This window comes from Durotheca rogersii (assembly GCF_024521655.1).
Source record: "Durotheca rogersii strain YMJ 92031201 chromosome Unknown GGS23scaffold_8, whole genome shotgun sequence".
Classification (NCBI taxonomy): domain Eukaryota; kingdom Fungi; phylum Ascomycota; class Sordariomycetes; order Xylariales; family Xylariaceae; genus Durotheca; species Durotheca rogersii.
This window is the reverse complement of record NW_026251239.1, coordinates 611775-626154: the sequence shown is the minus strand read 5'-3', so window position 1 is coordinate 626154 and position 14380 is coordinate 611775. Positions and strand designations below refer to the sequence as shown.

Genomic DNA, 14380 nt, shown 5'->3' with positions numbered 1-14380 from the left:
GGCGCTACAGCGGTAAATATTGAGGAGGAGTAGAGCGTACGCGATGCTAAAGACCCGGATATATTTACTCGAAAGTACGTTCTATCGAAGATTATAATACGTACGATGGTCCAAAATAAATGAAACTAATATCGCTATATTAATCGAGAGATAAGGAATCTAATGCGGTTATTATATCTCGGCTATGTCCCTTGGTTATAGAGATATCGTAGTCGCTAGCCCGAAGGCATAAGAGGTAAAGGGAGAAAAGGGGTAAAATGCAAAAGTTACTTATTCAGCTATAGCAGTACGACGAAGTAACTTAAGCGCTTATAACTAAGATAGATATACTAATCGAAGAACGACGAATCTAATAATAAAAACGAATCTTTAATTAAGGTAAAAATAATAAAGATAGTAATCTAGCTAGGTAATAAACGCGATAATAAGCATGGTATAGCCCGTACTTACGGGAGCTATAGTTACTCTATATAGGTATAAGGCCTATCGTAACGTATTACGTAATGGATCAAGAGGGAATGTCTTACCGTACCACTATAATATTAACCTCTTTTTCAACCGATTAGAAGCTCCTAAATTATTAGCCATTCCCTTCGAGCGCTTCTTTAACGCCGACGAGATAGGTATCGTATAAGGCGTTACCGGTAATTATTAGGTAATTTCTAAAGCCGATACTTATATAGTATTTAAGAAAGGCGTTGAAAAAGATTAATAAATTATTACTCTTAAGTATATAGGCTTCGGCGGAAAGCCTCTTCCTCCCTTAGTACTTTTTAGGGGTATCGACGTTTAGGCTTAGTAGTTTCCTAACGATTCTTACGATCTTTAGAAGGATTAATGGTTCTAGGCGTTACTTAAAGGATAAACTAGTAATAATATCGCGTTAAGTTAGCTCGAAGGTATCTTTATTCCTTATATTCGGGTCCGTTTCGGTAATAAATAAGTCGTTTTAATCTACGACGGTTATAAATCGTATACCCACGACGCCTTTCTTACGCGTTATCTTTAAAGCAAAATATAGCTCGTCTCCTACTAGCCTTACTATAGTTACGTCGTATAGGTTTTAAATGTCGGGATATTCGGATTATTAAAAAAACGGCTTAAAAGCCTCCTTAGGAAGAGCTAAAGTACGAATCTAAACCCATGCCTTATTAAGATCGATATATTAAAGGCATACCGATAAGCTAGGGTCGATATAATAACTTCTCGAACCATTAAAAGAGCTTAAAGGACCTTTAGGATTTATCCTAGAAACCGCGAAAAGCCGTTATCGTCGAGATTCGTAATTATAAACGATAAGGGTATTCCTAGATCTCGGCCGAAACGGTCGGGGATATCGGAAGCTATCGAAAGGCCGAAAATACCTAATTTCCTAACGTTATTAGCTCTAGAATACGTTAATATACCTTTAAATAGCTAAGCATTACGAAACGTTACTTAACGGTTTATCCTTATTAGTTCTAAGGCTAAGGCCGTATCGTAGCGGTTATTTATTCAGAAAACTAGCGATACCTTCGACCGGTAGGCTAATACGATCGCGACTCTTATAACCTAGCTTTAATATAAAACCGTTAAAAACGACAGAGCTATTACTAAGACGCGTAAGAAGGTATGCGTAGCGCTAGGGGAGCGCTTCGTTCGTATAGTAGATATACTGTAGTGGTGCGGTGGATCTAGGCTACGTAGCCTTTTGGATGCGTATTTATATGGGTCGCGTACTTATATTTTCATTAGTTAGACTTAGACCTGTAGATATTAGGACCTATAGCCATTTATTCGTTTCTTGCCATGCCTTTCTAGCTATCCTCGATTGCCCTTTTCTAGTCCCCTTTCCTAGCTGCCGTTTTAGCTGGCCGATTAATCGATTATAGCTGTTTATAGCTGTGATCTTGGTTGATCGGTACTGGGCTAGTTGTTGGTAGTTGGGTAGCCGTTTCGTGCCTCCGTTAGCGTGCCTACGCTGCTCCTGTTTAGTGGCGACTACCTAGTAGCTCGAGCCGTAACCTTACCTTAGTCTTAAGAGCGACCTTTTAATCGACCGTTTTTGCAGTTAATAGGTTTAGGATACGACGATTAGGAGATTCCCTGTTTTTTAGTTGATTAGGAGCTGTTTTCGTAGCTCCAGAGCCGTTTTCGTGGCTTTCGGATTGAGAATTTTCAAGTGGCTGGATTAATAGAGAGGGTAGACAACCATGGCGACCATTAATAACTACGCCCTCCCATTAGCTTTTGATCAGTTTACCTAAAAGCTCGTTCGCCGATTAGTAGGAACCCTTATCCTCGTTTCTTAATTGTTTCTTTTAAAGGAGCTATGCCCGTTTTCGTCTGGTTTTACCTCCGTCGTTTTTCAGTACCTAGATGGCCGTTTTCTTAGTTAATCTGACTCCGTTACCGCCACTACCCCTTTTTTTATAACCTCGCACGCGCTTAAAGGCATCCGTTCTTTACCGATTAGTTTATTTTAATTACAAGAGGCTTGCCGATAGCTCCGATCGCCTTTATTTTATTCCTGCCAGCTAGTTACGGTACCTAGGGAGGTTTCTCCTCCCTAACCCATAGGTGCTACGATACCCTTATAAGAAGATACCGACAGACCTTATACCTACGAACCTGATCGGGGAACCTACCGATTAGCGCGATAGACCTATAGACGATACCGCGATATACGAATTAAATAGGATATTAAATAAGATAGCCTAGGAGATTAAGAACGGTTATAAGAATAGCTATAGGAATAGTAATGCCTAGAAACCCCTCTTATCGCCCTTACCGATATGTAGTTGGTAGGAAGAGCCTAGAGAGCCTCTAGAACCACGTATAGGGGAGGGATCGAGGGTCAAGGGAAGCCCGGTAGATGCTGCCGGACGAATAATAGTTAGAAACGGAAATAGTCGGGTATGAATAGGATATATTAGTTAGTTTATAGGATTAGGATTAGTTAAAAGGATCGGTAAAGCTAGTTATGGACGAGAAGGACGGGATTACGTTATATCGTATGGGATTATTTCTTTCGTTTCTCACGGGAGCTACGTTTATTTTACCTGCCTGTTGTAGTTCCTGTTTCCTAACTATTGATCCCTGTTGTTTCTTAGTAGCCTTTAATGGAATTAGCTCGCTCCTAGTTAATTAGGGTTAATTAGGAATAGGTTGATTAGGTTAGTTTATAGGTTATAGCTCCGCTAGCCTAGTTATTATCGAATCTTTCCTGTTTCCTATGAATCGTTGATTAAACTAGCTTAGCTCCTAGTTAGTAACGATTAAATAGGTTCGGGATTAATCAGGATTAGGTATAGTTAGATACGGTTGCAGTCACCCACCCCACCACCCACTTATTATAGTTGCAATCGTTCCTAGTTATTAGGATTACCCTATTTCTTCCTAACTTATCCTATTAGCCTTTGATTAAACTGGCTAGCTTTTAGTTAATTAGGGTTAATCGGGATTAGGTTGATTAGAGGTTATTTAGGATTAATAGGAAACGAGAGCTACCGTACCTATTGCTATTAGGAGTTTAATTACTCCTTAGGGATTACTTGAACTGGGGAGGCTGTAGTAGTACGGTAGATCTAGGCTACGTAGCCTTTTAGATGCGTATTTATATGGGTCGCGTACTTATATTTTCATTAGTTAGACTTAGACCTATAGATATCAGGACCTATAGCCATTCACTCGTTTCTTGCCATGCCTTTCTAGCTATCCTCGTTACCCATTTCAGTTCCCTTTCCCAGCTGCCGTTTTCAGCTGGCCGATCAACCGATTACAGCTGTTTACAGCTGTGATCTTAGTTGATCGGCACTGGGCCAGTTGTTGGCAGTTGGGCAGTCCTTGTTTCGTGCCTCCGTCAGCGTGCCCACGCTGCTCCTGTTCAATACGGCGGGTAAAAAGGTCGTTAAAATGCAGGGTGGTATATAAGGACGAGGTAAGCGACGAGGAGGTGCTTAGAGAGGCTAAAACGGTACTAGGAACGCCTAAAAACGAGGTATCGTAAGCGGAGGACTATATCGAGGTTATAACGCCGGAATTAAAGGGTTTTAATTAATTTTAGTAATATAAATAGCTTTAATTATTAACGTAGTAGTTACTATGTAATACTTAATTTAGGTAGCTCGTGAAGGGGTGGCTCGTGGAGGGGTAGCCTAACTTACGCCTTTCCGATAGCTATTTTCCCCGGGAGTCCCCCTCTTCCTTATCCTCCTCCTCCTAGGATATTACCAGCGCTCCGGGTACTATCTAGCCCTCCGGTATGCCATTTCCCTAGGGCCGCCGTTACCGCTTACCCGGAGGCTATTCCGCGCCTCCGGATACTCCGTCCGTTTCCTAGGTTACGTTATCCGCTCTTCGGGCTATTATTTTCGTTCTCCGGGGTATTACTACTTTCCGGGGTTACTATCTTCGTTCCCTAGGGTACTACTACTTTCCGGGGCTTTCTTTTCTCTTTCTAAGGTATTATTACTCTCCTAAAGCTACTGTTCCGATCCTCCTATTAAACTATAGAGCTTTAAAGCTCCGCGTACGAAGTTATATATAAGCGACTATTAAGTCTAGCCTAACTCCCGTAGCTACGGGATCGTCGGTCCGTTTACCGCCGTTTAAAAACCCTCGTTTATCTTCCGTTAACGGATTCCGTCGGATCCGTCGGAGGATGTATTATAGTACGCCGTCCGACTTGTTTAAAGACTATCTTTTATCGTTTCATTTAAAGGCTAAGAGCTTATCCTTCTGTACTACTAACAGAGCCGCGAGGCTCTGCCGAAAAACATATTAATAACACGCCGTTTCTACTTGTTTAAAGACTATCGTTAATCTATATATTACTAACGGAGTTAAAAAACTCTGCTTAAGGACGTATTAAGCACGCCTTTCCGTCTATTACTAGCGCCTCTAATACCCTTATCGAAGTACTGTTTTTCTAACCGAAACCTTATCGTATTTCTTACTATTTTAACGCCGTTCCTTTCTTATATTACGCCTCGGACGCTCTTAACTCTTCGCTAAGCCATATACTCAAACGCTTTATTATCTTTCTCCGAGGAAAAGTTTTTTCGCCTTTTTCAGCCGTCGATTTCGTTGACTATAGATATTACTAAACGTCTTCATACCGTATTTCTTTCGAAATTACCATTTAAATCTACGTTTTCTTAGGTTTTATCGGTCGTTTCTTCGAGTTATCTTCTATTGGTCCTCTTTATAATTACTATCGGCGCGTATATCTAAAAGCTAATACCGCTTTTCTAACTACTAATTTGGCTAACTACCTCTTCCGGAGGTACTAGTATCGCCTTTCCTACTACTAATCCCGCGTATTAAGATATTAGTCTACTACTGTAGTGGTACGGTGGATCTAGGCCACGTAGCCTTTTCGATCTATATTTATATGAGTCGCGCACTCATATTTTCATCAGTTAGACTTAGACTTACAACCATTACTAGTTACAGCTATTCACTCGTTTCTTGCCATGCCTTTCTAGCCATCCTCGTTGCCTTCCTTTTCTAGTCTTCTCTTTTCCTAGCTGCCGTTTTCAGCTGGCCGATCAACCGATTATAGCTGTTTACAGCTGTGATCTAGGTTTGATCGGCACTGGGCCAGTTGTTGGTAGTTGGGTAGCCGTTTTCGTGCCTTCGTTAGCGTACCCACGCTGCTCCTGTTTAGTAGCAACTACCTAGTAGCTCGAACCTTACCTTATCTTAGGAGTAACCTTTTGCGACCGTTTTTATAGTTATTAGGTTCAGGATTCGTCGATCAGGAGATTCCCTGATTTTTAGTTAATTAGGAGCCGTTTTCGTGGCTTTTAGCCATAGCTTTTTAGGTCAGGATTAACAGGGAGGGCAGACAACCATGGCGACCATCTTAATAACCCACGCCCTCCCATCAGCTTTTAATCAGCTTACCTAAAAGCTCGTTCGCCGATCAGCAGGAATCCCTTATCCTCGTTTCTCAGTTATCCCTTTTAAAGGAGCTGTGCCCGTTTTTACCTAGTTTTGCCTCCGTCGTTTTTTACCAGTACCTAGATGGCAGTTTTTCGCCCTTAGTTAATCTGATACCGTTACCGCCACCACCCCTTTTTACGTACTCGCACGAGCTTGAAGGCATCCGTTTTTTACCGATCAGTTTATTTCAATTGCAAGAGGCTTGCCGATAGCTCCGATTGCCCTTATTTATCCCTGCTAGCTAGTTACGGTACCTAGGGAGGTCTCTCCTTGCCTCCCTAACCGATAGGTGCCACGATGCCCTTAATTACCACATGAAGATACCGACAGACCTTATACCTACGAACCTGATCGGGGAACCTACCGATCAGCCTAAAAGACCTATATAGACGATACCGCGATACGAGATAGATACGATATTAAATAAGACAGCCTAGAAGATTAAGAATAGCCATAGGAATAGTAATGCCTAGAGACCCCTCTTGTCGCCCTTACCGATATTGTAGTAGTGCGGTAAGATATGCCCTCTTGATATATCACGTGACACGCTACGATAGGCCTTATGCCTATATAGAGTAACTATAGCTCCCGTAAGTACGGGCTATACTAAATAGGAGTAGTATAGGTACGCTATAATAGAAGTACGAAATAAGGACTACCTAACTATTAATAACTAGCCTAGTACCGATTAACCTAAGATTATAGCTATAAATAGCTATAATTAGTTAATCGGCTAGCTAAAAACGGCAGCTAGGAAAGGAAAGAAGGGGACTAGAAACGAGTAACGAGGATGGCTAGAAAGGCATAGCAAAAGGAGTAAATAGCTGATAGCTGTGATAGCTATTATAGTAGTGCGGTGGATCTAGGCCACGTAGCCTTTTCGATGCGTATTTATATGGGTCGCGTACTTATATTTTCATCAGTAAGACTTAGACATATAGATATCACAGCCATCAGCCATTCACTCGTTTCTTGCTATGCCTTTCTAGCCATCCTCGTTCCCCCTTTCTAGCCCTCTCTCCTTTCTTTTCCTTTCCTAGCTGCCGTTTTCAGCTAGCCGATCAACCGGTTACAGCTATTTATAGCTATAATCTTAGGTTAATCGGCACTAGGCTAGTTATTAGTAGTTAGGCAGTCCTTGTTTTATACTTCCATTATAGCGTACCTACGCTACTCCTATTTAATATAGCCCGTACTTACGGGAGCTATAGTTACTCTATATAGGCATAAGGCCTATCGTAACGTATCACGTGATGCATTAAGAGGGTATGTCTTACTGCACTACTATAGCATAAGTAAGAGATTGGTAGGTTACTTACTGAAGGATAGGTTCGATTCCTAATTTGGTAATTTGGTGGTAGTTTGGTAGTTTGGTAGTTTCCGCTATGTATCTCATGTGCAGTGCAATAAGGGAGGTAGCATTCTACCTCCCTTATGCACGACGAAAGAATTGCTACCCACCTCATGCACGACGAGAGAATATTATTTACGGCGAGAGAATACTCTCGTTATGTATATATGAGTTAATATGTGGCAGCAGAAGTCCTACAAACCAACAGGTTAGGAGCAGCCCATCTAACATGTCAACCCCAATATTACGGTTATAACAATTTGTAATACCCATGTAAGTAAGACGATTGCTCTCCTAACTTAATCCTAACCTTGGTATAACCATTTTATTGCAGTTGTGGGTAATCAAAGTTAAAGGGGGACTGTAACACCACAACGTGCTGCCAGTTACTCTCTCCTCGTCCATGGTTTGACCCATTTCGGCTAGTAGCTTTCCCCGAATAGTGTATGTAGACTGCTGGCTAGGCACCTTGATTTGCTGCGGGATGTAGGTGTAATATCACATTGCGATGCGGGTAGGTTGATTCATCCATCACACACGTCGTTCCCGGGACGCTTTGACACTTGGATGCTAAGTCCCGGGACGCTTTGACACTTGGATGCTAAGTCCTGGGTGGGCATGTGTAGATAGGTAGGATGTGAGCGCTCTCCTAAGCTCGGCCTTCGGGTCTTTCGTATATAAAACCCAGTGAACCCCCCCCTTCTCCTCTGTCCACATACTAGATATTACCACCATCTTGCCATACCACAGCTCATCTTCTTTCGAACCACAACTCACGCTTTGGGCATTCCACTTCACTTTCCTACCTCTGTGCCTTAGGTGACTACACCTCGTCACTATGGCAGACACTCCAAGTCACGAAGGCTCTACGCAGCGGACTGGATCGTAAGTACTTCTGCCGACCACCCACTTGCGAAATATATCAGCACCAACTGATGTCTTCCTGGTGATAGTAGACAGGAAGAGATCAGCTCCGCACAGGATAATGTCAGCACCAGAGTCCAGCGCACCTCCCCGCCACCTGGCCCTGACGTACCCGGTCCCCGGAATGACTCCCCGACATCCAGCAACGATGCCGGGGACTACCTCCTAGGCCTTGGGGCCCAATTCAAAGAAGACGGTCGTAACTAGTGTCCCAACTAAGAGATGTAACAAACTACGAGGTGTTCCGATAACGGCTATGAGGGCTAGAAGTGTGAGGTTGGGACATTCATTCGCAATGAGGGCGTTGTTATAGGAGGCAATAATGATATAAAGGGTGGTAGTTGACGGAATTATGGTATCTCTTCGCTGTTAGTTATGAAGCCTCAGCTACGATAAATTGTGATGACGTCGCTCGTTTATATTACGACTGCAGCTTTGGTCGACGTTTTTACCTAGCCTTAGAATAAACTCGACACGGTAGGATAGCATGCAAATTCGGTGTCAGAGTGTGCCGGTCCTTGAGAGGAGTGCATCAAACGAGATAGTAATAGACGAAAATGAATACGCATTACTGCCACCGAAGGCCGAGGAAAAGGAGGTCCACACGAACAACCAATCAGCACACGAATTTAATAGAGCCAATTGGAATTCGCAACTGTCCAACCGTCTTGTCTCCGCAGGCTCAGCCTTTGGTGTGTTGTGAAATTGCCCATGATCACCACTGGCCGGATTGTTGTCGGAGGGCTTAAAGCCAAGAAATAGATAAGAAAACACGGTCACGCTCGAGGGCACTCGCTTCTGGGTCCGCGAGGGTGCGCTCAACGCCGAGCACGGGGTCCTGCGTCCGGAGGTGCTGAGGCTCGTCGTGCGAGTCGGCGGCCCCAGTTCCTGCCACGATGGGTCACCTAAGCAGAGAAGGCGTGTATTCGAGGGCTCCTAGCAACGGCACAAGGGAGGCTGGCGATGAACAAATTCATTCCTCTACCTATTGATTTCATAGGTACAGGGAGCCTAGGAGGGGGCGCGAGAGGCGCTGGCCTTACGGACGCCTTCAAGCGCGCAAAGACCGACGTGCCTAGGCAGTTGATGAAATTGGGTGCCCGGATCTCGCAAGGACGTACTGTAAATGTTGCAGGGCATGCACTTACATGGGATTTTACTAGATTAGTTACCTGACGCAATGCAGGGGAGGCTGTCCTTGAAGCGAGAGCCTCACTACGTGTAAACCCATCCCCATCTGGATGTCTGGAATGCGTTTTGGCTGCCATGCAATGCGTGCCCTGATTAAGTCAACCAATCACAAGGCATCGTTAATAAGGTGGATCCACACTGCAATATTTCTCAATGGAGGTCCCAACTCTTGAATTCGTCAACTCTTGAATTCGTCCGCTGTGTCTCACCCTAAAGCGCGTCACAGCTTCTTGAAGATTCTGTCGGCTTCTTCCAAAACAATCAACTCTACTAACTGATTGGGGCGAGGTTTCTTCGATTACCTAGGCCGCTACCACCGCCACCACTGCTTGTTATGCTATTTAGAGATGAGTTCCCAGAGCAGCTTTTTGTGGCGAAAAAGAATTAATTAAGTGCACTTTCGTACGCTGGTTAGACATGCATTTGAGAGGAACTTTTAAGAACCCCTATAAGGAATAAGGATAAAGCTCAGCATAAAGCGGGCTTTTTGCTTAATCCGGTTAGAGGTTAGGATAAGGTACGGGGGATTAGTTAGGCTGGTTTGCGACCTTATTAATCCCCTATACCTTACCTTAACCGGTTAGTGGGGTATGGCTGTTTTGGAAGGAGCCAATAGAATCTACGGGAAGCCGTAACCTGCTTTGGGGTGAGGTACAGGGGAACGTAGTTAGGCTGGTCTGTATACTCGATTGGGTAATGGGTTAACGCATAGGTATATTTAACGCATTTATGAGTGTACATGGTAAGACGGCGATCAGCACCGCACCGCACTGCAAGTTCATTGTGGCCTGGTTTTTTTTTGGCGTTGAAACCTCTCCTCGCATTGTCACTTACGCCGCCCAATCATCCCCAGACAGCATCGCAAGGAGGGTAGCTGGGGAGGTATGACAACAGGGAGAGGCCTGAGTGGTGCCGAGTACGGGACCAGCGTGGCGCAACGCCTAGCAAGGGCCTCAAGGCAGGCCTACGCATGTTCAGCCCCCGCCTACCTCTCGCTACCGCGACGCACCACTGGATAGCTTGCCGCTCTGTGCCTGTAGGCGATGCGGGAGACCAAAAAAAGACGGCCGAATTCCTCCGCGTTAGCAACCTTGCAACATATCCTCCTCTTGGCTCCCCCTCTTTCGACACCCTCGCAGTGCACCCCCAAACCAACACCGCATTTTCTGCTATCCCGCGTCCAGATGGCCTCGGGCATGCGCGAATGTGCCGCTTGCGGCCGTATCCTCCCTCGGTCCTCCTACACGGCCAACCAGTACGCCAAAGGCGCCGGCCTGTCGCGCTGCGCCAGCTGCGTCCACGGGCACCACTCCGACGCCCCGTCGGCGGCACCGTCCGACAGCGGCAGATACAATATCTCCTACTCCAGCACCGTCACCTATGACGCGCTCGAGAACCCGTTCGCCCAGGGCGCCTTCCGCTGGGTGGCCAAGGGGACGTACACCGACGGTCCCCGCTACGGCGAGGCCTGCGTGGTGAAGTGGTTCAAGACCGGCGCCGTCTTCGAGGCCGATTACTTCGCGCTCGATATCAAGGCCGTCAACAAGGCCCTCGAGCTCGCCAACCTGTTCAACGAGCTCCGCGTCGTCGACAAGTCCGTCAAGGTCAACGTCGCCGCCGTGTGGAAGTTCACGGACAACGTCGCCGCCGACTGGGCCGGCCGGATGGTCCTGTGCGAGCCCTTCATCCAGAACTACCAGAAGTTCAACAGCAACACCGGCTGGAACGACGACTCCAGGGTCTGGGGCGAGGTCATGCAGGCCCTCAGCCACTTCAGCTACCACGTCACCGGCGGCCAGTTCGTCCTCTGCGACCTCCAGGGCGGCATCTACCAGCGCGAGGTCGTCCTCTCCGACCCCGTCATCCTGTCGCGCAGGCGCGACTACGGCGTCACCGACCTCGGCCCCGACGGCATCAGCTCCTTCTTCAGCCACCACACCTGCAACCGCTTCTGCCGCCCGAACTGGGCTAAGCCTTGGAACCCCGTCGCCCGCTACGACCCCGTCCCGGGTACCACCATGATCAGAAACACTGTGCCCACGGCCTACAGTCGACCCCGCTTTCGCTGATCACCGCGGCGGACGGCGAACGGAGCGGGGAGCGGGGAGTGGGGAGTGGGGAGCGGGGAGCGTGTTGGCGGTGGGTTCCGTTGGCACGGGTCATGCCGTCGTAGGCGCTAATCTGCCAGTCAAGGTAGGCAGGAACTATCTAGGGAAGGACTGGGACTGGATATAGCGTTTAGATAGTGGTGTATTGACACGCTGCCGCATCGGGCTAAAAATAAACGACTGTCTCAACGCCGGCGCCGGAACCGGCCCCCGAACGCGCTGGGCCCCTTGGCGCCGTTGTTCTTCAGCTTGAGCCTCTTGAAGTTGGCGTGAGCCAGCTCGTTCACCTTCCTCGCCGCCTTCCGGATCTTGCCCTCTTTCTTCTCCTTGCCCTTCTCCTTCTGCCCTTCTGCCTCCTTCGCCGCGCGCTTGCTCTTGCCCGCCTTGGCTGCCGGCTTGCCCTCCTCTTCCGCCTCTTCGTCGGCCGCGGGGTCGAATTCCGACTCGGATCCCAAGTCCACCGGAGGCGAGGGCTCCCCGCGGTCGGCCCCGGCCGCTTGGGCCTGCGTCTCGGGCACGACATCGTCGTCGTCGTCGTCCTCGGACTCTTCTTCCGCGATCGTCTCCTGCGGCCGCTTGCTCTGGACGGGCTTCATGTTGGCTCGTCGCGTAGTGCGCTTCTGCCCCTTCTTCTTGTAGACCCGGAGAGGCTGGCCGTCGCGGCCCACCTGGTCCTCGGGCGCGCTGTCGTAGAGACCCTCGTCATCGAATGCGCCGAGAAGCCGCTGCTGCTGCTGGCTGTCCGGCTCGAGGATGTCTTCCTTCGGCTTAGCCGGCTTGGCCGGAGCCGACGGGTTCGCCTCGCTCTCCATCTCGCGCAGGGCCTCGAGGTCGTCGTCGAGGGCTTCCTCCTCGAGCTTCCGCAGGCTGGCCACGACGCTGCTGAGGCTCCGCCCTAGAGGCTTGCGCGGCAGGCGGAGGGGCGCCGGGGATAGATACTCGCCGTTCTCGTCGACGGTCGCGAGCGGTGCTCTCCTCAGGAAGGAGGGCGTGGACAGGTGCAACTTACTGACCGAACTTGGCGTCCTCGCGCTCGTGTTCCCGTTCCTTCGTCGAGAGGGTGTCATGAACGTATCCGGCGTTGCGCGCTTGCTGGCAGATTTCGGTGTTCGGCTCGACTGAGCGACACGTCGGCGACCGGCCTCGCCTGTCTTCTTGCTGGGGGTTACTTGGATATCGACGTCCTTGAGACCGTCGGCGTGTCTGGACTTTGAGGGCGTGTTCTCGTCGTTTTCTTCCAGCAGATCGAATAGGCCGAGGATCCGCCCATCTCTCTGCGGCGTAGGGCCAATTGACGTGGGTACGGCGGGACTGAATAGCTTCCGGGTGGATGGAGTCTCGAACAGCTCGGGGTCCACATCGCGCTGCCGCACGCGAGAGGGGGTCTCAACCGGCTTCACTTGCTTGGCAGGCCTTTGCCCGATGCTCCCGTCTAGCTTTCGCTTCCTCACGCTGAGCGTCGTCTCCTTGGCCTTGGGCGGAGGGACCTTTCCAGACAAAATGTCCCGGACTTGGTTGTACTGCTTATACTTGCGGGCTATGGGTGGCTTGTTAGGAACTGCAACACGGAGTGCGCAGATACAACGAATGGGGCGAAGCGGTACCTATTTCTGGGTTTTGCTTGATATCTTCACGTCGCGGCTTTGTTCCACCATTCTGACTCGACCAGTCGGCTTCAAAGCGTTTCAGCTCGGCGCGCAGCAGCTGGCATGTTTCTTCGTATTCCTGTTTTTGGCTCTCGTCCATCTTGCTCGCGACGTATCGGTTGAGTAGGATATGGAAATGCTGTTGCGTCAGTTATATTTTGTCAAGGTTGGCTAGTAACTGGGATGACGGGATTGTTGAGAAAGATGAATTGAGGAAGTGACCGCGACAGGGAACGCGACTAGGCACGCGACAAGGGGGAGAAATGAATGGCTACCCTATTTAAGTGGGTAAGACGCGTGCTGAATATGTACCCCTGGATTCCCTCGCAGCGTGGCCCGCCACCCGTTATATACGGAAGCCCATATCTACACTAGAGAAAAACCGTTTTTGGGATAGGTAAACCCCGGGGTGGGAAGGGGTATAGTTAGCATATATGATATATGCAATTAAGCATCTATACGCTCGTACTTTTATACAACGTTCGGTACGTAGTTACTATATTAGAAAAAAGTTTACCTAGTATAAAGGTATATATTTTTATATAAAAATAAATAAATAAATATCTTATCGATAAGGTACGTATTTGATAATAAATACTAATTTATAAATTAATAAAAATAAAAACTTTATAATTTTATAATTTTATTATTATATAAATTTATTATTTTATTATTTTATTATTTTATTATTTAATTGTTTTATTATTTTATTATTATTTGAAATTTTTAAATTTTTAAATTTATAATATAATATAATATATTATATTAATAAATTTAATTTTATAAAATTTAATATTCTAAGTTATAATTTAGATTATAAATTTTAAATATATTTATAATTATTATTTTTTCGTTTTTATAAAGTACTAAAATAATAATTTAATTTCTATGAAATAAAATATATAAAATATTTAAAATATTTAAAATATTAATAATAATATAATCTATTTAATAAAATCTATAATTATTAAATATAAATATAAATATTATTATAATATATAATAATTTAATTAATTTTTAATAAGTTTTTTTTAACTAATTATAAAATTCTTTTTTACCTTAAAATAAAATATTTAAAATTTATTTATTAATATATATTCTTTAATTAATTTTTATATTTATACGTATTTAGAAAAAATTTAACATTAATAAATATATTTATTAGGTTATAAAACCTCAATATCGTACTATCGGGGTTGTGCACTAAAGCTACATTACCCCTCTTATTACGG

At 46.2% G+C, this 14380-nt stretch overlaps 2 protein-coding genes across 2 annotated transcripts; one reads left to right on the top strand and one right to left on the bottom strand.

Annotated features, from left to right (window-relative positions):
- Positions 1-10106: 10106 nt before the first annotated feature.
- On the top strand, positions 10107-11508 carry GGS23DRAFT_565099 (kinase-like domain-containing protein). Its single transcript, XM_051516194.1, has one exon. The coding sequence runs from the start codon at positions 10438-10440 to the stop codon at positions 11461-11463; it is 1026 nt and encodes a 341-aa protein (XP_051372443.1). The 5' UTR covers positions 10107-10437; the 3' UTR covers positions 11464-11508.
- On the bottom strand, positions 11509-13553 carry GGS23DRAFT_565098 (DNA replication/checkpoint protein). The gene is made up of 2 exons (XM_051516193.1): positions 13107-13553; positions 11509-13039 (listed from the first exon to the last, which is right to left on the bottom strand). The coding sequence occupies exons 1-2, from the start codon at positions 13246-13248 to the stop codon at positions 11688-11690; spliced, it is 1494 nt and encodes a 497-aa protein (XP_051372442.1). The 5' UTR covers positions 13249-13553; the 3' UTR covers positions 11509-11687.
- Between the last annotated feature and the right edge of the window lie 827 nt (positions 13554-14380).

Excerpts from the sequence above, each read along its gene's own strand:
- GGS23DRAFT_565099 (XM_051516194.1), top strand. The coding sequence starts at position 10,438 with ATGCGGGAGACCAAAAAAAGACGGCCGAATTCCTCCGCGTTAGCAACC.
- GGS23DRAFT_565098 (XM_051516193.1), bottom strand. The coding sequence starts at position 13,248 with ATGGACGAGAGCCAAAAACAGGAATACGAAGAAACATGCCAGCTGCTG. Across the intron at positions 13,040-13,106 it reads CAAGCAAAACCCAGAAATAG|CCCGCAAGTATAAGCAGTAC; the intron begins GTACCGCTTCGC and ends AGCCACCCATAG.